The 23,965-nt window shown below is 40.0% G+C and overlaps 1 protein-coding gene across 1 annotated transcript in view; it reads right to left on the reverse strand.

Moving 5' to 3' along the window:
• Positions 1-1,951: 1,951 nt before the first annotated feature.
• The window catches only part of dner (delta/notch-like EGF repeat containing), a 114,986-nt gene continuing 92,972 nt past the window's right edge, over positions 1,952-23,965 (reverse strand). The window contains exons 8-13 of the mRNA XM_061925682.1: positions 22,578-22,811; positions 17,464-17,586; positions 17,274-17,387; positions 11,650-11,781; positions 11,291-11,537; positions 1,952-7,325 (exon numbers count right to left, since the gene is read on the reverse strand). Of these exons, the coding sequence (XP_061781666.1) occupies positions 7,214-7,325; positions 11,291-11,537; positions 11,650-11,781; positions 17,274-17,387; positions 17,464-17,586; positions 22,578-22,811 (962 nt within the window). The 3' untranslated portion in view covers positions 1,952-7,213. The remainder of the gene's footprint in view (positions 7,326-11,290; positions 11,538-11,649; positions 11,782-17,273; positions 17,388-17,463; positions 17,587-22,577; positions 22,812-23,965) is intronic.

Genomic DNA, 23,965 nt, shown 5'->3' on the forward strand with positions numbered 1-23,965 from the left:
TTTTTTTAAACACACAAATGTTAATTGCTTGCCGATTTTTATTCACTGAAAACTGTCGCCTTAATAGCTGTCTTGTACACACCTGGGGCGCGTCAACAAGTCATGTTGTTGTTTTGACAATTATGGATGTTAATTCATCTCTGTTTTATGAGAACTTTTTTTTTTTACTTAGAATTTATGTAAGTTAATTTTTTTGCATTTGAATTTTGAGAACTGAATATTTCAAATAATGCTGACAATTGCATTATATAAAACATTTAGAGTTTAAAAACAGAGTGTGCTAAATTTTAATGTAAAAAAAATAATTGTATAAAAATTAAGTGTAAAAAAATTAATTGCAGAAAAAAATTCAGTATAAAAAAATCGGTGCTGAAGTATTTGTTGCTTCAAAACTTAATACTTCCGATAAATTAAGACTGAAGTGACTGATTCTGTCTTAGAACCAGCCAAGGAGGTGCTTCAGTCAGTATTAATTAAAAAAAAAAAAAATTCCTGCATTGAATTTATATTTGCAGTTTTTTTCCACTGAATTTTTTACAAAAAAAATGTTGTGCACCAAATTTTTTTTTACACAGAATTTTTTTTACACTAATTGCTCTACACTGATTTTTTTTAACAGACAAATGTTGCTTGCCGATTTTTTTTCACTGAAAACTGTCGCCTTAATAGCCGTCTTGTACACACCTGGGGTACAAGTCATGTTGTTTTGACAATTATGGATGTTAATTCATCTCTGTTTTATGAGAACTTTTTTTTTTAACTTAGAATTTATGTACAGTAAGTGAATTTTTTTGCATTTGAATTATGAGAACTGAATATTTCAAATAATGCTGACAATTTCATTATATAAAAAAATCAAGTTTAAAAACAGTGTGCTAAATTTTAATGTAAAAAAAATAATTGTATAAAAATTAAGTGTAAAAATATTAATTGCAGGAAAAAATTTGGTATAAAAAAATCCGTGCTGAAGTATTTGTTGCTTCAAAACTTAATACTTCGGATAAATTAAAACTGAAGTGACTGATTCTGTCTTAGAACCAGCCAAGGAGGTGCTTCAGTATTAATTTTTAAAGCAACAAATATTCCTGCATTGAATTTATATTTGCAGTTTTTTTCCACTGAATTTTTTACAAAAAAATGTTGTGCACCAAATTTTTTTTTACACAGAATTTTTTTTTACACTCATTTCTCTACACTGTTTTTTTTTTAACACAAATGTTGCTAGCCGATTTTTATTCACTGAAAACTGTCGCCTTAATAGCTGTCTTGTACACACCTCTGGCGCGTCAACAACAGTCATGTTGTTTTGACAATTATGGATGTTAATTTTTGTCTGTATTTAAAACTTTTTTTTCTTTCTAGTGTCTAGCTAGCGATTAACGTTTTAGTTGCTAGCGAGTTATTAGCGGCGCAATACTGTTATTATTTGAATATTGTTAGTATTGCACAATAACAAGGTACCTGTAGGAGCAGTTTAATGTAAAAAAAACAATCATATTCTCATACAAGACATTTAAGTAGGGGGCCCCCGCTCCTTTTTTCTATCAGTTTGGGGGTCCTAGCCCTGGAAAAGGTTGAAGACCACTGGCACAGAAAGTTTATGCCCTGCTAAAACCCACATCTAAATAACAGTTGTGTAAAAACGAGTCCCCTTCCGCTCTGACCATAAGCTGAAGTCCGAGCCGTGAAATACCAGACTGCAGCGAGTGTGCGCGGACATGGACGTGTCTGTAATTGTCGTGTGCGACATGCGTCTGCACGCAGTCCCCGTCTGTGTGGAGCCATGTTTACACAGGGAACATCTGGATAAAGCCTGAGGTCACTGAGGCTGTTCCCATTACCAACACTCCATAAAAGGGCCTTCCCACACCGCTCAGTCTACCACCTGCAGACAAAAAGTGATAGTCAAAGTGTTTGGAAATCATCCACTTGGTTCAAACAAGACACCAGCTTTCGACCGACATGTTTCACTTTAATCTTGACATTATTTAACACAGATGTTACGTAATAATCAGTCTTTATTGGTCTTTCCAGCACAGGAACTATTCTGTAACGATACTCCAAGTGAGTTAGTGTAGAACGGAAACACTGAATAAAACTACCTTTATTATAATCAGGGGCACACTCTAGGCCCCGTTAAAAAAAATACCCACCACAAACCTGTTTTGGGGAGTCTCTGTCAGCCAGGCTTTATGGCGCCCCTGATTATAATCACACCTAGTCTTTAGCCCGGGGGTGTCCAAAATGTTTCCACTGAGGGCCGCTCACTGGAAAATTAAATGTTGGTCAACGTTAAATCAATAGAATGTTAAAGGGACCACGACCGTGAATTGATTAACGTGGACCCCGACTTAAACAAGTTGAAAAACTTATTCGGGTGTTACCATTTAGTGGTCAATTGTACGGAATATGTACTGTACTGTGCAATCTACTAATAAAAGTTTCAATCCGGGAAGGGATTCATATGGCCCCATTCCTGTGTGGATCTTGGGTGAGAGGTGGAGAGGTGGGTTCATCATGTCAAAATTGATAGAAAAAATATATTTAGTTAGAAAGATTAAGTCATGTATTTATTTTGTATTAATTTATGAGTTTTTTTTAAATATTATATATATATATATATATATATATACCATTTTAAAATTATTATTTTTATTTTATTTCATTTTTAAATACTTTTTTGACACGCACTATTTCCAGGCTTTGGCTGACCACATAAAATTATGTGGCGTGCGAGATCTGGCTCCTGGGCCTTGAGTTTGACACCTGTGGCCAAGAGTACACTTATTAATGATAAAAAAGTATATCTATCTGCGATTAATTTTGAGTTAACTATGAATAAACTGCGATTACTCGCGATTAAACATTTAAACCATTTGACAGCCCTAGTTATTAGTGTCAAAATTGCAACACGTTCTTGTTGCATTACACCTGTTTGCTCTTTAATTCCACATTTTAATGTGTTTTTTTTTTTTTTTAATAGCTACAGGCAACACTTTGGACACACCCGTTCTAGCCTAAGTTTCACTTAAGCACATAAAGTGGCAATATAGTACATTCTATACGATTCATACACCAATGAGAAACTTGCATTTAAAGAACAAAGACAGTAAGTATTTACTAAAAAGGCAGAAAACAAGGTTCCGCGTGACTAATAGTCTTCCACGTGTGTTCTACTGTACTTACCACAACAGAATATTTGGCACAATCTGGACAGAGTAATAATACATCTGCAGGGGAAAAATAGCCACCAAGAAAAGGATCTTCAAATATTACAGCGAGAACATCAAATCTAACCATGCATGAAGTAAGGCAACCTACTGCAGGATCGAGTTAAAATAGAAAAATATACAGCGTACGCAGTGACAACTATTTCTACAACAACTGTGCTGACTTGTCAGCTGTGTCTGATTGTTTAGTTTTTTTTTAACAAATCGGGCTCCTGAGTTGCAGGCTCCGACTGAAGACAGACAGTTGGGTGCAGACTAATCGTCACTCTAACCGTGCCCGCAGATTACTGGTACTGATGGTACTTTGTCCGTAACTTGCTGCTCTTATGCTACAATAAAGCTTTAAAAGCGTGAACGTCGACAGGAAAATAGATCCTCCGTATTTGTTCATTGAACCTACAGACATACAGGTGGTCCTCGGCTTTTTGAACGAGTTCCGTCATCAACGACGCAAGTTTTAGTGTAAGTCGGAACTCTTTCCGAAATAAAGACTTTGGTCAGTCACACTGTACAGACACTAGTAGGGAGGGATATGAATTACAATAAAACTCTACGTTTAAGGTATAAATGAAACAAGTAACAAAGAGTAGGACTGTCTTTGATAAGGATTTTCATGGTCGAGTCAGATTTGGTAGATTTTGCAGACTATGGGCAAAATGGATCCATATAAGTAGATCTCCTTTGCGACATTTTGCAACTCAAAAAGGCTAAAACACTCTGATAAACAATGTAGAGATCGGGTAGTTCAGCTAGGTCCTCGTATCGTCTCCTGTTGGGGTCAGTTTAGACCAGTGGTTCTTAACCTTGTTGGAGGTACCGAACCCCACCAGTTTCATATGCGCATTCACCGAACCCTTCTTTAGTGAAAAATAACATGTTTTTTTCAATTCAAGAAAAAGTTATATGTTTTTTTACTGGTGCACAAAATGAACCGTGCATGAACATCACCTTGTTCAAAGAACAAAACCAACACAGTGCATGAACTCACAACAAATTACACACCTTACACACATGACCATGAATTGATTAACGTGGACCCCGACTTAAACAAGTTGAAAAACTTATTCGGGTGTTACCATTTATCAATCAATGATCAATCAATGTTTATTTATATAGCCCTAAATCACATGTGTCTCAAAGGGCTGCACAAGCCACAACGACATCCTCGGTACAGAGCCCACATAAGGGCAAGGAAAAACTCATCCCGGTGGGACGTCGATGTGAATGACTATGAGAAACCTTGGAGAGGACCGCATATGTGGGTAACCCCCCCCTCTAGGGGAGACCGAATGCAATGGATGTCGAGTGGGTCTGACATAATATTGTGAGAGTCCAGTCCATAGTGGATCCAACATAATAGTAAGAGTAGTGGTCAATTTTACAGAATATGTACTGTACTGTGTAAACTGTACTGTTTCATGTAATGTATTCTCTTCCTTTGCAATCTGCTAGTAGACGTTTCAAAAAATCAATCAAAAAAGCTGCAAATCAGATGGAAAATTAGAGGGAACATTGTTTGGGGGGTATCCATAATACGCCGATAGGGAGAAGTTTTTATTTACACGATAAGTCGGATGTGTCTTTACCTCCGTGGCGGAGACTCCGCCGAACCCCTGAGGCCAACTCACCGAACCCATAGGGTTCGATCGAACCCAGGTTAAGAACCACTGGTTTAGGCTCTGGCACTGCGCATTGAGACAGCCGAACTTGACTAGACTTAGACTTAGACAAACTTTAATGATCCACAAGGGAAATTGTTCCACTCAGTAGCTCAGTTACAATGATGGAAAGTGTAAGGATGGAAAGGACAATGCAGGCATAAATAGACTAAATATAGCGATAAAATATACGGCGGAACCTCGATTTAAGAAACACTTATTGTACAAACGTTTCGGTTCACGAACCACAGACCGGATAAAAATACGCTTTGGTGTACGGACCTTGTCTCAGTCTACGAATGTTTCCTCCACCCATTGCGTGTCTCGCAGAGCAGCCATGTTGTGCCCGGCAGCACATCCAGTGTTCATTCAGTCAGCACAAGCTGTGTTATTTTTAGCCTTTTTCCAACATTTGTCTGTTTTTTTCTAGCTTAATATGAGTCCAAAGAAAGCAATGGACAAGTGAAACGTTCAGAAAGTATCCACAGCGTTGTCAACACTGCCTCCCTTTCCCTTCTTCTGCACGCAAAGAAGATTGACTGACAAGATAAAGTTGATTGTTTTATTTAGTCCTAATCATTGTAGCAACCTGGCTGGTAGAGTGCACCACAAAGCTAGTGACAGTGTGTGTGTGATTTTAGCATGGCGACATTTCAGCTAGTTGTTGTTGTTTTGACTGTGTCATCACATAGGTAGTTGATTCATCACCCCCATGTTATGTTTGTTTGATATACAGTAATGTAAAGCACTTTATATTGTCTACAGTGTACAATATTTTACTAAAATATGAACTTTTGTTGAGGCTGGAACCCACTTTTCGTGTTTACATTGTTTCCGATGGAGAAATTTGCTTCAATATACAAACTTTTTTATTTACGAACCCTGTTCAAGAACCAATACAATTTGTAAATCGAGATTCCACTGTATCTAAAAGAGGTAACAGTTTCCGCACCGTTGCCAGAGGGGGGCAGTGAGAGACATTTGTTGACTGAGCCGACTGGTCGGGTTCAACGTCCGACGATTTGACTGTGAGGTTGACAGTCGCCTTCTCCAAATGGAATTGTCAAATAATCGACTGTTCTAAGATACGCCTACAAAAAAAAGACAACGATTCCTTATGTACATTTTACGCTTTCAATAATCCGAACCAACTGATTTCTCATCCCCACCTTGAACTTTTAGTTTTGCTAATTAGCCTAAGACCGCAAAAAACATCCCTTACTTTATTACTTTTCAAGATTCCAAACAATCTTTTAGTCTCAATCCCAATAATGTGACGCTGCTTAGGTGTCATTTAACGTGCTCAAAAATTACATCCTTAATGATCGCGACAGTCGAGCACAATTCCCCTCTCTGAGCTTTTTATCTCTTTCATTTTTTACACTTTCCTTTTCTTTGGCGCACTGCCATCCGAGACATAACCTACAAGACACAATGAAGCGCAAAAAGTTAACTAATAAGTAGGGATGTCCGATAATGGCTTTTTGCCGATATCCGATATTCCGATATTGTCCAACTCTTTAATTACCGATACCGATATCAACCGATATACAGTCGTGGAATCAACACATTATTATGCCTAATTTGGACAACCAGGTATGGTGAAGATAAGGTACTTTTAAAAAAAATTATAAAATAAAATAAGATACATAAATTAAAAACATTTCCTTGAATAAAAAAGAAAGTAAAACAATATAAAAACAGTTACCGGTACATTGAAACTAGTAATTAATGAAAATTAGTAAAATTAACTGTTAAAAGTTAGTACTATTAGTGGACCAGCAGCACACACAATCATGTGTGCTTACGGACTGTATCCCTTGCGGACTGTATTGATATATATTGATATATAATGTAGGAACCAGAATATTAATAACAGGAAGAAACAACCCTTTTGTGTGAATGAGTGTAAATGGGGGAGGAAGGTTTTTTGGGTTGGTGCACTAATTGTAAGTGTATCTTGTGTTTTTTATGTTGATTTAATAAAAAAAAAAAAACAACAACAAAAACAAAAACGATACCGATAATAAAAAAAACGATACCGATCATTTCCGATATTACATTTTAACGCATTTATCGGACATCTCTACTAATAAGCAATGTTTTCCTTCCTCAGTGTAGACAAACCAGTCTTGTGCTTACGGACGCAAACTACTTTTTTAATGAATTCATGGAAGCGTGTTTTTTTAACCAATAATGTGAAACGAGGACCACCTGTATTGGATTTTGGGATCTTTGCTTTCGTATTCTCTAATTCTACATTCAGACTGACTTTCCAATACACGCCTGTGTGTACGTGTGCAACATGTGGTGAGTTGCTGTGTTTTACAAATCCTTCGTTTTTATCAGAGTAACCAAAGGTTTGTCATCCGGACTGTAGTCTTCGTAGTTGATGGGAGTGGCGTCGTACATGGCAGGCCGGGACTTCTTGCCAAATCTGAAAGGAAAACAGAAAAAAAAATCAACATTGCGTTTTGCAGGACTTATTTCCATCCATTTTGTAGAAGGGTGGCACATGGACCAAGGAAGAAACACTTAATTGTAGTGAGAATCTGGACAAAGATTACCACCGTTAGGTGGAGTTATGGTCTGTCTGTTGGTTAGTTAGCAACATAACTCAAAGATTTAGGTAAAACTTTCAGGAAATGTCAGAACTACGTTAAGGAACAATTTATGAGTTTTTTTTTCCATTTTTACAGCGTTACTTTATGTTTTCAATGCGAGCCTCTGCTTCTCTGTATACATTCCGAGCGGCCTCGCCTCCACCCGCAGAGACAAAAAAACTGGATGACTGAAAACAGCGTTCACTCAGTTTCTCTAATTCTGATTTAGATAGCTAGAAAAATTATGGACACATTTTCATTAAACCTGCAGGAAATATCAGAAATGGGATCAGTAACATATGATGATATTTTCGGACTGATCCGGATCATTTTTACAATGTTATTTTACGTTTACGTAACAAGTAGAGCTATGTAAAATAATAGATTTTCATTTTTAGCTAAATCGATTCACAGTGCATAAAATAGCCAGCGGGAAGTCCCAAGTTAAAAAAAATAAAAATAAAATAAATATATATATATACATTTTTTTTTTTTTTTTTAATCTGTCCTTTCTAATTCATTTTCTACCGCTTGTTACTCACGGTGTCTCCTAGCCACTCAGGCAAATCATGTTGTCTAAAAATGCATTTTCCCATCGATAACGTGACATCATCAGTGGCAAGTGCGTGCTCTTTTAGTCAATTAGTGCGCGAGGAATATACATAAATATATATATATATATATATATATACAGCCTGGCCCCAAATTGTTTTAACCCAATGCGGCCCCAGAGTCAAAAAGTTTGGGGACCCCTGATATAGATTCTCCATCACCCCCACGCCCTGCCCCGGTAGTTAGTTTAGCTACCAACAACGAGTATTCCGGGGCAAAACAAAAGAAGGTGAGGATCTTACTAACATAATATTATTACCCGATTTATTACAGAAGAGAAGCCATTACAACTTTTGTTGGCAAAGATTTACGTCCGCATTCGCCGGCTTCAGCTCGTGTTTCATCATGCAACGCAAACTTCGGACTGAAACTGTTATTTCTATGTATTACCGAGAGGGACAAGTGGTAGAAAATGGACGGATACTTGCAACTGAGCGTCTTGTAAGACCACCACTGAAGAAAGGACAGCAGCCATAATTTTGTTTGCATTTTCCTTTAATTGTTGTAAATATTTGTTTGTACTGTAGCACTTTAAGATGTATTTAAATGAAAAGTGCGTAACAAAATCTATTACTAATATTATTTATTATTTCTGGCGGGCCTTGTGGCATCCTACTCTGTTCAGGGGTCCTTGAACGCACCATAAAAACACCCCTGTCTTGTATTCCTCTCAGTATAGACCAGGGGTCACCAACGTGGTGCCCGTGGGCACCAGGTAGCCCGTAAAGACCAGATGAGTAGCCCGCTGGCCTGTTCTAAAAATAGCTCAAATAGCAGCACTTACCAGTGAGCTGCCTCTATTTTTTAAATTTTATTTATTTTCTAGCAAGCTGGTCTCGCTTTGCTTGACATTTTTAAGTCTAAGAGAGACAAAACTCAAATAGAATTTGAAAATCCAAGAAAATATTTTAAAGACTTGGTCTTCACTAACTGACAAAGAAACAGATAACAGATTTGGTGTCCAGTTCAAAGTGTGACATGATTTATTTAAAAATTTGAGAGTTGACTTTTGTATTTTACATGAGTTATTATTTGTACAAACATGGTGCAAAGTAATTCATGATTTGTTAAAAAATGTTAGTGGCTAGCTAGTTAAAATGGGATATTGTGATTTCACAAGACTGTCTTAGAAGTGATCATTTGAAAATGTTCAATTTGAAAAATGTGCACTTAGAGAAAATATAAAAATAAAGTGTTGCATATTGATATTTATCTGTTTCTATATATATTTATTGTGAGAAATCATTAAGATGATCAGTGTTTCCACAAAGATAAATATCATTAATTATTAATAATAACATAGAGTTAAAGGTAAATTGAGCAAATTGGCTATTTCTGGCAATTTATGTAAGTGTGTATCAAACTGGTAGCCCTTCGCATTAATCAGTACCCAAGAAGTAGCTCTTGGTTTCAAAAAGGTTGGTGACCCCTGGTATAGAACGATCACTCTGTTGGGACGGCGTGGCGCAGTGGAAGAGTGGCCGTGCGCGACCCGAGGGTCCCTGGTTCAATCCCCACCTAGTACCAACCTCGTCATGTCCGTTGTGTCCTGAGCAAGACACTTCACCCTTGCTCCTGATGGGTGCTGGTTAGCGCCTTGCATGGCAGCTCCCTCCATCAGTGTGTGAATGTGTGTGTGAATGGGTAAATGTGGAAGTAGTGTCAAAGCGCTTTGAGTACCTTGAAGGTAGAAAAGCGCTATACAAGTACAACCCATTTATCATTTATCATTCTAACAGAGCACAGCTTGTAGGTTCTTACTTAGACAGTATGACAGTATTTTTTTAACGAAGAAATACGTTAATGTCTCTTGTTTTCATGTTAGCATTTAAGCTAGCGAACCGGCGCCAGTCAGTCTGTGAGTTTATCATAGTGCAGTCATCAATCTGGGGTTTTTCGACCATTTTTAATTTAAAACGGCACTGTGGAGGTCTCGCTCCTCCGGGGTCCTTGGACCACCAATGACGGACATGACAGGCTTGACTGTTTGGAGATTTTGTTTATTTTGCAATAAAACTTCTTCTCTGCTTTTTAGCACTCGCCTCTCGTGCCCGTCTCGCTCTGCCGGTTGCTTTTCAGCATTCCGCTTCTCTGTCTCGCTCTCGCTCGGGTTCGATCTCGGGTTCTCTCTCTCTCATTAACTCCGACTTCACCAACCACGTCCTTCTCTGCTGCTGCCCTTTTGTAGAGTGACAGGTGATCACACAACTGCGCCGAAGTGGGCCATCTACGCACCTGTCGCCAATCTCGGAGCCGGTGTTGTACCGAAATCTGTTACCCATCGGAATTTGTAACTCCAGGGGGCGATGTTCCCATGGCGTTTGTTTGATGGTTAAACGGCAAGCCCAAAGAGGAGGAGAAGAAGAACGCTTGCGTAAAAGGCGTAAATAGGAAATCAATGACTTGCTTTCATTATAGTATGAGTCCATTGTATCGCGTAAATAGCGTAAACTATCCTTAATGCTGAAACGTCAGTTGTCAGTATGTATGTGTGTGAGAGAGAATCAACAGCTGATACAATGGACTCATACTATAATGAAAGTAAGTCATTGATTTCCAGAATATGTGTAATTTATTAATGCTGAAATTCTGACAACTGACGTTTCAGCATTAAGGATAGTTTACGCCATTTATGCAAGCGTTCTTCTTCTCCTCCTCTTTGGGCTTGCCGTTTAACCATCAAACAAACGTCATGGGAACATCGCCCCCTGGAGTTACAAATTCCGATGGGTAACAGATTTCGGTACAACACCGGCCCCGGCACACCCCGCCTCGCTGCAGCTCCGCAGGCCACGCCTCCTCACAGGCACTACTACTACGTCGGGAGTTTTACCGCAGTTATCATTAAAACCGTTTATCGTTACATCCTTCTTTAGAATACACAGCAAAAAGAAAGACGTGTGTGTTCTTGTCTCACATAAGGATCGTGAACGATGGGTAAAATTCCCCAAAATATTGCAGTTCCCCTTTGAGGCATTGTGGATGAGGTTTTTGCACAGCAGCACTTGCTAGCTTATATACTCCTGTTTTCACTTTGTCTTTTCTATCGGGAAAATATATTTTTAATCGGAACAAATCAGACGTCGACTGATTGCGTTCAATCCTAGACGCCCGACACAAAATTCCAACTGCACTGACTTGATCCTACAAAGACTCCTAGCATGGGAAGTGAAGCGCAGTCACTGGCCTGGCGTGGCGGATGGAAGCGATGGCGTTGCTGAACTCGCTGTCTATGCTGCGGCAGTTGTAGAACTCCTGGTAGGCGTGGCGTGACGAGCCCTGGTACTCGATGCGGCTGATGCGACAGATGCCCACGATGAGGATGATGAGCATGAGGACGAAGGCCACACACAACGCTCCGATGATGATGTAAAGGGAATGGCGGGGCATGTTAGTCAGAGTTTCCTCCGAGTGCTGTGGCTTCCATTGCAGGTCTGAAACACACACACACACACACACACACACACACACACACACACACACACACACACCAACAGTTTACCTCCCGCTTGTATTGAACATGAGTATTTTGACAGGCTGACTTACGGATCTCACAGTTAGGCCCCACCCAGCCAGGCAGACAGTGACAGGTGAAGCCATGTGATTGGTCAACACAAGTGCCTCCATGGTGACAAGGGTTGCTCTCACACTCGTTGATGTCGACCTCGCACCGCCCCCCTGAATGGGTTGACAGGTAAAGTTTACATTTCTATTATTCCGAAGAAAGTACATTTAACTGTGGCATCGTTTTCTTCCTCGACATCGTCTGCTTAAGAATAGCCTGCCACTGGATGGCACTGCTGTGTTCAACATGACCAATAAATAGGACTTTATTGATGGCGGCTGTAATCAAACCACTCTTGATCCACAGCCAGACGGCTATATATAACAGCCCTGCTTCCTACAAAACGCTGATTTATCTGACGAGTCTGAGCCATGATTTAGAATGCACACCAGTCAGTCCTTTAACGACGCTTGCAATGTTGCGATCACAAATTCAGTCAATCCCGACCATTTCTTCACACCCATGCCAATTTTATCCAATCACCGCAACTTTACTCCAAATTCGACTTGGACTGTTGGTCGCGCCCACATCATTTTGAAGTATATTTACTATATTGTTATCAGCTCGGGAAAAGAAAAAAATACAATACATTGGATTATTTTACCCTTTTTTATTTCCCGATCAACATTTTTGGATTCCAATCCTGATCCGATCCGATTATAGAACTAAAAATATTTCATAGTAACTAACTAAAGTACTGTATATTCCGGACAAAAAAACGCTACTTTTTTCGTGAGCTTTGAACTAGAGATGTCCGATAATGGCTTTTTTGCCGATATCCGATATTGTCCAACTCTTAATTACCGATTCCGATATCAACCAATACCGACATATACAGTGGTGGAATTAACACATCATTATGCCTAATTTTGTTGTGATGCCCCGCTGGATGCATTAAACAATGTAACAAGGTTTTCCAAAATAAATCAACTCAAGTTATGGAAAAAAATGCCAACATGGCACTGCCATATTTATTATTGAAGTCACAAAGAGCATTATATTTTTTAACATACCTCAAAACAGCAGCTTGGAATTTGGGACATGCTCTCCCTGAGAGAGCATGAGGAGGTTGTGGTGGACGGGGTTGGGGGGGGGGGGGTATAGGGGGTACCGGGGGGTGTATATTGTAGCGTCCCGGAAGAGTCAGTGCTGCAAGGGGTTCTGGGTATTTGTTCTGTTGTGTTTATGTTGTGTTACGGTGCGGATGTTCTCCCGAAATGTGTTCGTCATTCATGTTTGGTGTGGGTTCACAGTGTGGTGCATAATTGTAACAGTGTTAAAGTTGTTTATACGGCCACCCTCAGTGTGACCTGTATGGCTGTTGACCAAGTATGCTTGCATTCACTTGTGTGTGTGAAAAGCCGTAGATGTTATATGACCGGGCCGGCACGCAAAGGCAGTGTCTTTAAGGTTTATTGGCGCTCTGTACTTCTCCCTACTTCCGTGTACACAGCGGCGTTTTAAAAAGTCATACATTTTACTTTTTGAAACCGATACCGATGATTTTGAAACCGATACCGATAATTTCCGATATTACATTTTTAAGCATTTATCGGCCGATAATATCAGCAGTCCGATATTATCGGACATCTCTACTTTGAACCATGCAGCTGTTAGAAAGGTGAGGCTGATCTATGGATTTTTACCTAGTAGTAACACCAACACATAGACTGAAAAGGTATGTTATTGTTTGTGCTATTTTTTGGACGAATATGCTCACTGCAGGTGCAGCGCGTTGAAAGTCTACAGTATTTCCTTCTGTTTCGTGCCTTGAACAGGAAGTACAAGTGCCGCTCCGTCTACTAGTCATTAATAGCGTTTCTACCTGTACGGCTTATTCATTCATCACTCCAAGCAATGTTTGTTAGTTTTACAATACAACTTCAACAATCCATACTGATAGCAGTGTTTTCATGCATATGTTGACGCGCTATCGTAATGTAATGAAGCTAGCGTGGTTGGCCTTAGCTAATATGCTAACATATTTACTAGTGTCTGTTTTAGTATTTTTAAGTTACGACATTCTTTTTGTATCGTTCCAGTTTCAAAAATTCCTCAGTTAGTTCCCCAAGACATCATCGTGGAGTTATTGAGTCTGTTTAGCTGATTGTACTCAAACGAGAATGTTATACAGTCATCACATTTGTCAACAAATGTTACATACAAAGTCAGTTTTCTGATGTTTTCTATGTGAGTGGTGGCAAATTATTTTGCACCTATGCAACACTGTGGTGGAACGCGAACATCGCTTGTGAGTCTGAAAATCAAAATGTTTTAACCCCTACATATTTGTGGTTTTTTTTTTTTTTTTTTCCAGGAGCTCTGTGCTCTTGTATCATCCTTTTGTGTTCCTGATGTTTCCATCTTGTTTTCATGTGGGTTATTTGTTTTATTCTTATTTATTGGTTCGGCACCCTTCGGGGCTGTGTGACAAAGGGTGGCACTTAAGTGACTTCTGCTGTGATTTTTTGTGAACTTCTGGATCTGCCTCCCGGGAGCCTTTTGGCCATGGAGACCAGCTGCTGGGTCTCTGCCACACTGAGTTTGTTTGTAGAGACTGGAGGAGATGCGGATGAAGAGACACGGCTGCGGAGCTGGAGCTGAGCGTCGACAAAAACAAGCTTCACAGTGTCTTGGCTGAATGAGCAGGTATCGGACACCTCGGTCTCTTGAGACGTATCCTCGCTCATCCATGCGGACTGTACCCTGGCCGAGAGTTAGTGGCCGGCCGAGAGTGGAGTCGGCTCTCTTGATTGCTTTGTTGGGTCTGCTCCTGTCTCTGGCCATGCTCCCCCTCACCCCAGCAGAAGATGGCCTGGAACAACCGCAGAGGCCACCACAGTGTATATGTTTTTTTGTTGTTGTCTTTGTTTTACTTTCGATTTCAATTCTGTACACTGCTGCTGGAATTTTTATTTTCCTGAGGGAACTCTCCTGAACAAATCAATAAAGTACTATTTATGTATCTATCTATCTTTTGTAGCTGTATCAGGACTCAGGACTCCGCTTCCTCCTTCAGGACTCCTCTTCCTCCTATCCAGGAGATTGCAAAAAGCCGCTGCCTGACCAGGGCTTAGAAAATCTGCAGAGACTCCTCCCACCCCCACCAAGGATTGTTTTCACTGCTGGACTCTAGAAAGAGGTGCCGCAGCCTCCGTAGCAGAACCTCCAGGTTCTGTAACAGCTTCTTCCCTCAGGCCGTAAGACTCTTGAACGCATCATAATAATCCCCTCAATGTTATTGAAAAAACAGATATGTTTTAAAACATTGCAAAAGCACCAAGACTGCCAGAAATTCAGGCATTTTTCTGTGCAACGATCACAAAAAAAGCCTGCAAAATCCAAGAGGGAATGAACAGTACAGAAAAAGCAAGCGTCAAGTAAAACAACATCTTGGTAGTAGTAGGTTGCACTTTGCATGTAGAACCTAGTCATGGTGTCCCGCGGGAGTCTATACAGTCGTGCTCATAAGTTTACATACCCTGGGAGAATGTATGATTTCTTGGCCATTCTTCAGAGAATATGAATGATAACACAAAAACCTTTCTTCCACTCATGCTTAATGGTTGTGTCAAGCTATTTATTGGCAAACAACTGTGTTTACTCTTTTTAAATCAAAATGACAGAAGAAAGTACCCAAATGACCCTGATCAAAAGTTTACATACCCCAGTGACTTTGACCTGATAACATGCAAAAAAGTTGACACAAACAGGTTTGAATGGCTAATCAAGGTTCCAATCCTCACCTGTGACCTGTTTGTAAATAATGTGTGTATATAAAAGGTCAGTGAGTTTCTGGGCTTCTGACAGACCATTGTATCTTTCATCCAGTGCTGCACAGATGTTTCTGGATTCTGAGTCATGGGGAAGGCAAAATAATTGTCACAGGATCTGCGAGAAAAGGTAATTGAACTGCATAAAACAGGAAAGGGGTATAAAAAGATATCCAAGGAATTGAGAATGCCAATCAGCAGTGTTCAAACGCAGATTAAAGAGGAACATTATCACCATACCTATGTAAGCGTCAATATATACCTTGATGTTGCAGAAAAAAGACCATATATTTTTTTAACCGATTTCCGAACTCTAAATGGGTGAATTTTGGCGAATTAAACGCCTTTCTAATATTCGCTCTCGGAGCGATGACGTCACGTTGTGACGTCACATCCGGAAGCAATCCGCCATTTTCTCAAACACATTACAAACACCGAGTCAAATCAGCTCTGTTATTTTCCGTTTTTTCGACTGTTTTCCGTACCTTGGAGACATCATGCCTCGTCGGTGTGTTGTCGAGGATGTAACAACACGAACAGGGACGGATTCAAGTTGCACCAGTGGCCCAAAGATGCGAAAGTGGCAAGAAATCGGACGTTTGTTCCGCACACTTTACCGACGAAAGCTATGCTACGACAGAGATGTCAAGAATGTGTGGATATCCTGCGACACTCAAAGCAGATGCATTTCCAACTGGACTGGACAGATCAGCTTTCAGGAAAAGAGCGCGGATGAGGGTATGTCTACAGAATATATTAATTGATGAAAACTGGGCTGTCTGCACTCTCAAAGTGCATGTTGTTGCCAAATGTATTTCACATGCTGTAAACCTAGTTCATAGTTGTTAGTTTCCTTTAATGCCAAACAAACACATACCAATCGTTGGTTAGAAGGCGATCGCCGAATTCGTCCTCGCTTTCTCCCGTGTCGCTGGCTGTCGTGTCGTTTTCGTCGGTTTCGCTTGCATACGGTTCAAACCGATATGCCTCAATAGCTTCAGTTTCTTCTTCAATTTCGTTTTCGCTACCTGCCTCCACACTACAACCATCCGTTTCAATACAAGCGTAATCTGTTGAATCGCTTAAGCCGCTGAAATCCGAGTCTGAATCCGAGCTAATGTCGCTATACCTTGCTGTTCTATGTGCCATGTTTGTTTGTATTGGCATCACTGTGTGACGTCACAGGAAAATGGACGGGTGTATATAACGATGGTTAAAATCAGGCACATTTTGAAAAAAACTTCGAAAAATAAAATAAGCCACTGGGAACTGATTTTTAATGGTTTTAACCCTTCTGAAATTGTGATAATGTTCCCCTTTAAGAAGTGGAAAATGAGGGATTCAGGTAGACCAGCAAAGATTTCAGCCACAACTGCCAGGAAAATTGTTCGAGATGCAAAGAAAAATCCACAAATAACTTCAGCTGAAATACATGGTGGTGGTGTGGCTGTTTCAAGATGCACAATAAGGAGGCACTTGAAGAAAAATGGGCTGCATGGTCGAGTCGCCAGAAGAAAGCCATTTCTGCGCAAATGTCACAAAGTATCCCGCTTACATTATGCCAAACAGCACAGAGACAAGCCTCAAAACTTCTGGAACAAAGTCATTTGGAGTGAGGGCTTTCTTCAAATTCTCCCAGGGTATGTAAACTTCTGAGGTCAACTATACATGAACCAGTGCGGTTCAGTGCAGTACTTTTTGAACTTGTACGCTCCCTTTAGGAAATTCTGTGCTAAGAACTGGATTTTTTACTCATTTCTAAAATGTCATCAGTCATCTCGTAATGTACACTAACAACCTTGCCAGTAGTACCAAGCAGAAGCAACATTTACCCATGTATCCAGGTGGGCAGGCACAGGAAGCATTGAGTCCTGCACTCTCGCAGTGACCTCCGTTGAGGCACTTCATTTTCAGACATGGGTCCTTGTAAATTTCACAATGTTTACCTGCACAAACACACACGGACATAATTAGTTCGTAGTTAGTTTTTTTTAAATGAAATGATGTGTATTGTCGACACACCTTCAAACTGTGGCGTGCAAACACATTCGTAGGCATTGATGAGGTCCCGGCAGGTGGCATAGTTTTGGCAGGGCGCAGACAGACACTCATTGTACTCTTCTTCACAGTACAAACCGTGGTAGCCTAAATAGGACACACAACAGAATACATTCAGTTCAGTTCATTTCCAACATTCATACGATACAATGTAATGCATCACATATTTCCAGTTGTTTCATTACAGAACGTCCGAAAAGGAGTAGGAAAAAGCAGAGTTTATTTAATCCTACCCCTTTTCATACATAGCAATTTTATCCCATGTCCTTGTTCTCTGTAACAGAACAGTGAATAAATAAATAATAAATACATAACATACCATAGTAAGTAAACAAATATTAAATACATAAATAATCTTCATCTCAAAAGAAAAAAAAAGAAAAAGGGTTCAAGATGTTCATCATAATTATTGTTCCGTGTACTTTGTGAACATAGATTGAACAGTCTCTTAAACTGAATCATATTGGTGCTTTGTTTGATTTCTTTGGTTAATCTATTCCATAATTTAATTCCACATACTGATATGCTAAAGGTTTTAAGAGTTGTACGAACATACAAATCTTTTAAATTTGATTTTCCTCTATGGCAGGGGTGTCAAACTCATTTTAGCTCGGTGGCCACATGGAGGAAAATCTACTCCCAAGTGGGCCAGACTGTTAAAATCACGGCACGATAATTTAAAAATAAAGACAACTCCAGATTGTGAAGTGAAGTGTGAATTATATTTATATAGCGCTTTTCTCTAGTGACTCAAAGCGCTTTTACATAGTGTAATCCAATATCTAAGTTACATTTAAACCAGTGTGGGTGACACTGGGAGCAGGTGAGTAAAGTGTCTTTCCCAAGGACACAACGGCAGTGACTAGGATGGCAGAAGCTGGGATCGAACCTGGAACCCTCAAGTTGCTGGCACGGCCACTCTACCAACCGAGCTATATTGTTTTCTACAACTGAAGATGTGTTGTACTGGTGGCACCACATGATTATTGCCAAACTCCACCCTACCCAAGAGGACATCTCCAACCCCATTTAATTGTTGTGCTGAATATTTAGGGATCTTTAACAACTAGTCCTATTAAGAATCCTCTTTGTTTAAAAATAGAACAAGCACATTCTGAAATTGTACAAATCATAATGTTGTTGTTTTTTTACAATTACCTGTTGCAGTTAATAGTATATATACTTTTATTTGTCGTTGTTTATATTTTCTGAATAAATTATGTGATAATGTTCATTAGTCAACTCATTGGTGTTAATTTTCAATCTATCAAGATAAAATAATTATATCAAAATCAAATTACAGGAAGTTATTTATGTAGTTTGATCATTTTTCCTCGACCGATGTACTCACGTGGTTTATTTTGTACATATGTAGCATCATCTACAAAGATACAAAGAATTGCTATTGCAACATCCAGTGGACACATTTAGAACAGCTGTTTCTTTCATAAAAAAATTTCAGGGTAATTTTTACTTAACAAACTCATCCCATGGGCCGGATAAAACCTGTTCGCGGCCCTGATCCGGCCCTCGGGCCGTACGTTTGACACTCCTGCTCTAAGGTTATACTTCTCCTCGTTTGTTGAGAAAAACTGTTGTACATTCTTGGGTAGTAGCAGGTTATAGTTTGCTTTGTACATCATTTTAGCTGTCTGCAAATGCACCAAATCGTTGCATTTCAATATTTTTGATTCAATAAATAAAAGGTTTGCATGTTCTCTATATCCAACATTATGTATTATTCTACCTGATCTTTTTTGTAACATCGTTAATGAATAAAGCGCACATTTATAGTTGTTTCCCCATATTTCTGCACAATAACTCAGATATGGTAACACTAGCGAGCAGTAAAGAATATGAAGTGATTTTTGTCGAGGACATGTTTTGCTTTATTCATTAATGACGTGTTTCTTGCTACTTTAGGTTGGGGTTAGTGCGTCTGCCTCACAATACGAAGGTCCTGGGTTCGATCCTGCGCTCTGCATCTTTCTGTGTGGAGTTTGCATGTTCTCCCCGTGACTGCGTGGGTTCCCTCCGGGTACTCCGGCTTCCTCCCACCTCCAAAGACATGCACCTGGGGATAGGTTGATTGGCAACACTAAATTGGCCCTAGTGTGTGAATGTGAGGGTGAATGTTGTCTGTCTATCTGTGTTGGCCCTGCGATGAGGTGGCGACTTGTCCAGGGTGTACCTCGTCTTCTGCCCGAATGCAGCTGAGATAGGCTCCAGCGACCCCGAAAGGGACAAGCGGTAGAAAAATGGATGGATGGATGGATTTAACATCTATCATTACACCCAAAAATGTTTTTTCTTTTACCCTTTCAATATCTAAATGTCATGGAAACCATTAAACCACCAAAGCCAATGAGACATTTGATGACACTAAATGCACCATATAGACAAAAATAATGGGACCTGGCTATTACGCCAGGTAAGAGGTCACCACACTAAAGCTCTTTGAGGTCAGGGTTCTCTAAAAAAAAAAATCATCCATTCATGTGCTTTTTGGTGCTCAGGAGCATCAGAAAAGAACCTTTCCAAAACTCATACCACAAAAAAAGCATACAGTTATTACATTCATCTTTCTTAAAGCTGCAAAAGCGCTGTTTTAAATGTGTGTTTTATGTTGTGACGCACGTGTGCTGACTCCATTGAACACAACACAGATGAGCACAATGATAAGAGGGCCAGTGAAAGCCTGGTGGGTCCTTTCAGAGAAATGCCAATCAAATGTCAATTGCTCTTTTTAAAGACTTTCTGCTTTCTGTGGTGAAGCTTAGGGACTGCATGGGATTCTCTGATGTATTACAGGAAGTCGGGGAATGAGATTCTTCCATATTTCAGATCCCCGGCAGCTACTGACACACACACACACACACACACACACACACACACACACACACACACACACACACACACACACACACACACACACACACACATTACCTCAAACACCGGCTGACATTTTGATGTGTGTGTGTGTGTTAGTGTGATGTCTGGCATGCTAATTTGGAGCCACCGGTTTTACCAGTCTTATTAGGCTGAGCTTTATTGGATTGGAGGGGCCATGTCTGCTCAACCAGCAAGTAGTCACAGCCAACGAATTGACACACACACACACAGCCTTGCACTGCAACTGCTTTTCCATGGCAACCAGACAACTGAGGAAGAAATGAATTGGCTGGAAGAAAACGACAAAGTGCAAAATAACGAAAAGATGAAATAAGAAGGACTGGGGTGAGTCATTTGTGCAATTGGACAATACAATTCATGTCTGCATATTACATGGAACTCCTTCATTTCCTAACAAAGCTTTTGATTTTGAAACTATTTCTCAAATTGTCTCAGCCTGTACATATTAAAGAATGGTGCTTTTATTTTGAAGGCTTGACATCACAGACTACAGGATGTTTCACATCGATGTTTCCGGAAGCTCTGCTGCTCTGGTAGTACAATACCGGATATTTTCTTTTTTTTTTAAAGAAAGTAAAATAGGGGGAAAATAAGGTAACATCATTGCTATAATATTACTGATGTGCTTTTAATGTGAAGGGCTGACGTTAGTGGCTACAGGATGTTTTACGTCAATTTTTTAAGAGGCTGTGCTGCTCTGATAGTATTAGAGAGGGATTGGTTTCATGAAAGTTCAAATATGGGAAAATAAGGGAACATGACTACTGAGTTTTCACTGGGACGGTATGGCTTGGTTGGTGGCCGTGCCAGCAACTTGAGGGTTCCAGGTTCGATCCCCGCTTCCGCCATCCTAGTCACTGCCCTTGTGTCCTTGGGCAAGACACTTTACCCACCTGCTCCCAGTGTCACCCACACTGGTTTAAATGTAACTTAGATATTGGGATTTACTATGTGAAGCGCTTTGAGTCACTAGAGAAAAGCGCTATATAAATATAATTCACTTCACTTCACTGTTATGTTTCTGGAAGCTGTGCTGCTCTGGTAGTTCCAGAGTTGTTTTTTCCTTTTTTACATGAAAGTATAAATAAGGGAACATGACTACTATAGTGAAAATGTGGCATTTCACTGTTGTGCTTTTATTTTGAAGGCTTGCCTCTACAGGCAACACAGTGTTTTTCACTGTTCTGTTTCTGGAAGCTGTGATGCTCTGGTAGTTCCAAAGGTTTTTTTTGTTTTTTTTACATGAAAGTAAAAATAAGGGAACATGACTACTGTAGTGGCAGCACGGTGGTAGAGGGGTTAGTGCATCTGCCTCACAATACGAAGGTCCTGAGTAGTCTTGGGTTCAATCCCGGGCTCGGGATCTTTCTGTGTGGAGTTTGCATGTCCTCCCCGTGACTGCATGGGTTCCCTCCGGGCACTCCGGCTTCCTCCCACCTCCAAAGACATGCACCTGGGGATAGGTTGATTGGCAACACTAAATTGGCCCTAGTGTGTGAATGTGAGTGTGAATGTTGTCTGTCTATCTGTGTTGGCCCTGTGATGGGCCTTCCGCCCAATTGTAGCTGAGATAGGCTCCAGCGCCCCCCGCGACCCCAAAGGGAATAAGCGGTAGAAAATGGATGGATGGGATGGACTACTGTAGTGAAAATGTGGTATTTTACTGGTGTTCATTTATTTTAAAGGCCTGCCTCTAAAGGCTACAGGATGTTTTACTCTGTTGAGCTTTTCTGTAAGCTGTGCTGCTCGTAGTACCAGAATGTTTTTCTTTTTCACATTAAGTAAAAAAAGGGAACGGAACTACTGTAGTGAAAATGTGGTATTTTACCGATATGCTTTTATTTTGAAGGCCTACCTCTATAGGCTACAAGGGGAAGCTGTGCTACTCTGGTAGTTCCATAGAGTTTTTTCTCTTTCTTTACATGCAAGGAAACATGAGGTAACAGAATTACTGTAGTGAAATTGTGGTGTTTTTCTGGTGTGCTTTCATTTTGAAAGCCTGCCTCTACAGGCTACAGGATGTTTTAAGCTGTTATGTTTCTGGATACTGTGCTGCGCTGGTAAAATTCTGGATCACAAAAAGAGGATCAACATATGTCAAAATATATATCAAATCAAAGAATGAGTTCCACTTGTTTGTGGAGACGTGACATGTGACGTCTCACCTGGGACACAAAGACATCTGTAGCTGTTGCCCACACTGCGACACACTCCGTGGGCACACGGGTTCAAAGCACAGAAGTCGACCAGCTGGGCACAAGTGGGGCCAGTGAAACCAGACGTGCAGCTGCAGCCAAACCCCAGGGGACTTGGACCCTGAGGGTGGCAGGTTCCATTGTTGTGGCAAGGCCGAGACGCACACGGATCCACCTTCTGCTCACATGTCGCCCCCTGAAATCCTGCATGGGAGGTTGTATCAGCAGGTGGAAGGAAGAGAGAAAGATGGACAAAATTAAGTTGGGTTTTTCCTCATATGTGAGTAGTAAGGACGTTCTGATCAGGTTTTATGATGCCGATCCCGACCATTTATGAGTGAGATTAGCCAATAATAATACAGATCACATGTATTAACTGTAAATGTTTCAATTCATATATGGACAGTATAATGATATCAACACAACATTTTAACTAGTTCCTAACTCTCTTTTTTTACATACAATTGTTGGACCAAACAAAGTTAATAGTACACAAGCAAAAACTACTATCTACTACTCATTTAAATCCTTTGATTTTTGCCCTCAAAGTCCTCCTGTGTCCAGGGAATTATTCAGAGTTTGTGAGCTTAGGTTAGTTTAGCTATTAGATGTATTTAAATAGGGTTGTATCAAAAATGCTTTGAGTAGTTTCTTGTAATAAATAATATTGAGTTAAGTAAAACTGCAGTTGCATTAAATGTGTTTTTTTCTGTCAAAATTAAAATACCTCAAAGTGCTTTATTGACACACATAATTTCCCGACGATGTTGAGGGCCATTTGACATGTTTTAAATAACATGTCACTATTTTACACCTGTGCTAAAGTGGGTTTATCACAAATAAATGTATTATTAAATGTAATTTTGTAAAAATCCTTATAAAAATTAACTAACACATTTTCTGGGGGAAACTGATATTTATACTCAAATGCAGTTTATTCACCACAATGGAGGTGAATGTTATTAGCTTAAGAGAGAGGCTCCACACTTTGTATGGAGACACAGCTGCTAGTTGCTTGTCAGCCGGGGGACTAAAAATAAATACAGTGTCTGCCAGAGGTGATTAAAAGGCATGAATCCCTTTTTTTAGGAACACTAATACAAAAACTCACAATAATGTCAGATTGGATGCTAAAAACGTTATGACAGACCACCTCAAAAAACAGAATGGATTTTTTTTTTTTTTTTTTACCGAATGAGAAACCCAGAATGTACATGAAAATAAAGAAGAAAGCCCGCCCACACTGCTTGGTGCCTCATCTGAGTGGCTGTGACGTAGATTACCGTAATAACCCGTATATCACGGAGAAGCGCAGAGTCCGACCATTGAAATTCTAGAAAGAACTTGTGGCAAAGTAC

Source organism: Nerophis lumbriciformis, linkage group LG30 (assembly GCF_033978685.3).
Source record: "Nerophis lumbriciformis linkage group LG30, RoL_Nlum_v2.1, whole genome shotgun sequence".
Lineage (NCBI taxonomy): Eukaryota > Metazoa > Chordata > Actinopteri > Syngnathiformes > Syngnathidae > Nerophis > Nerophis lumbriciformis.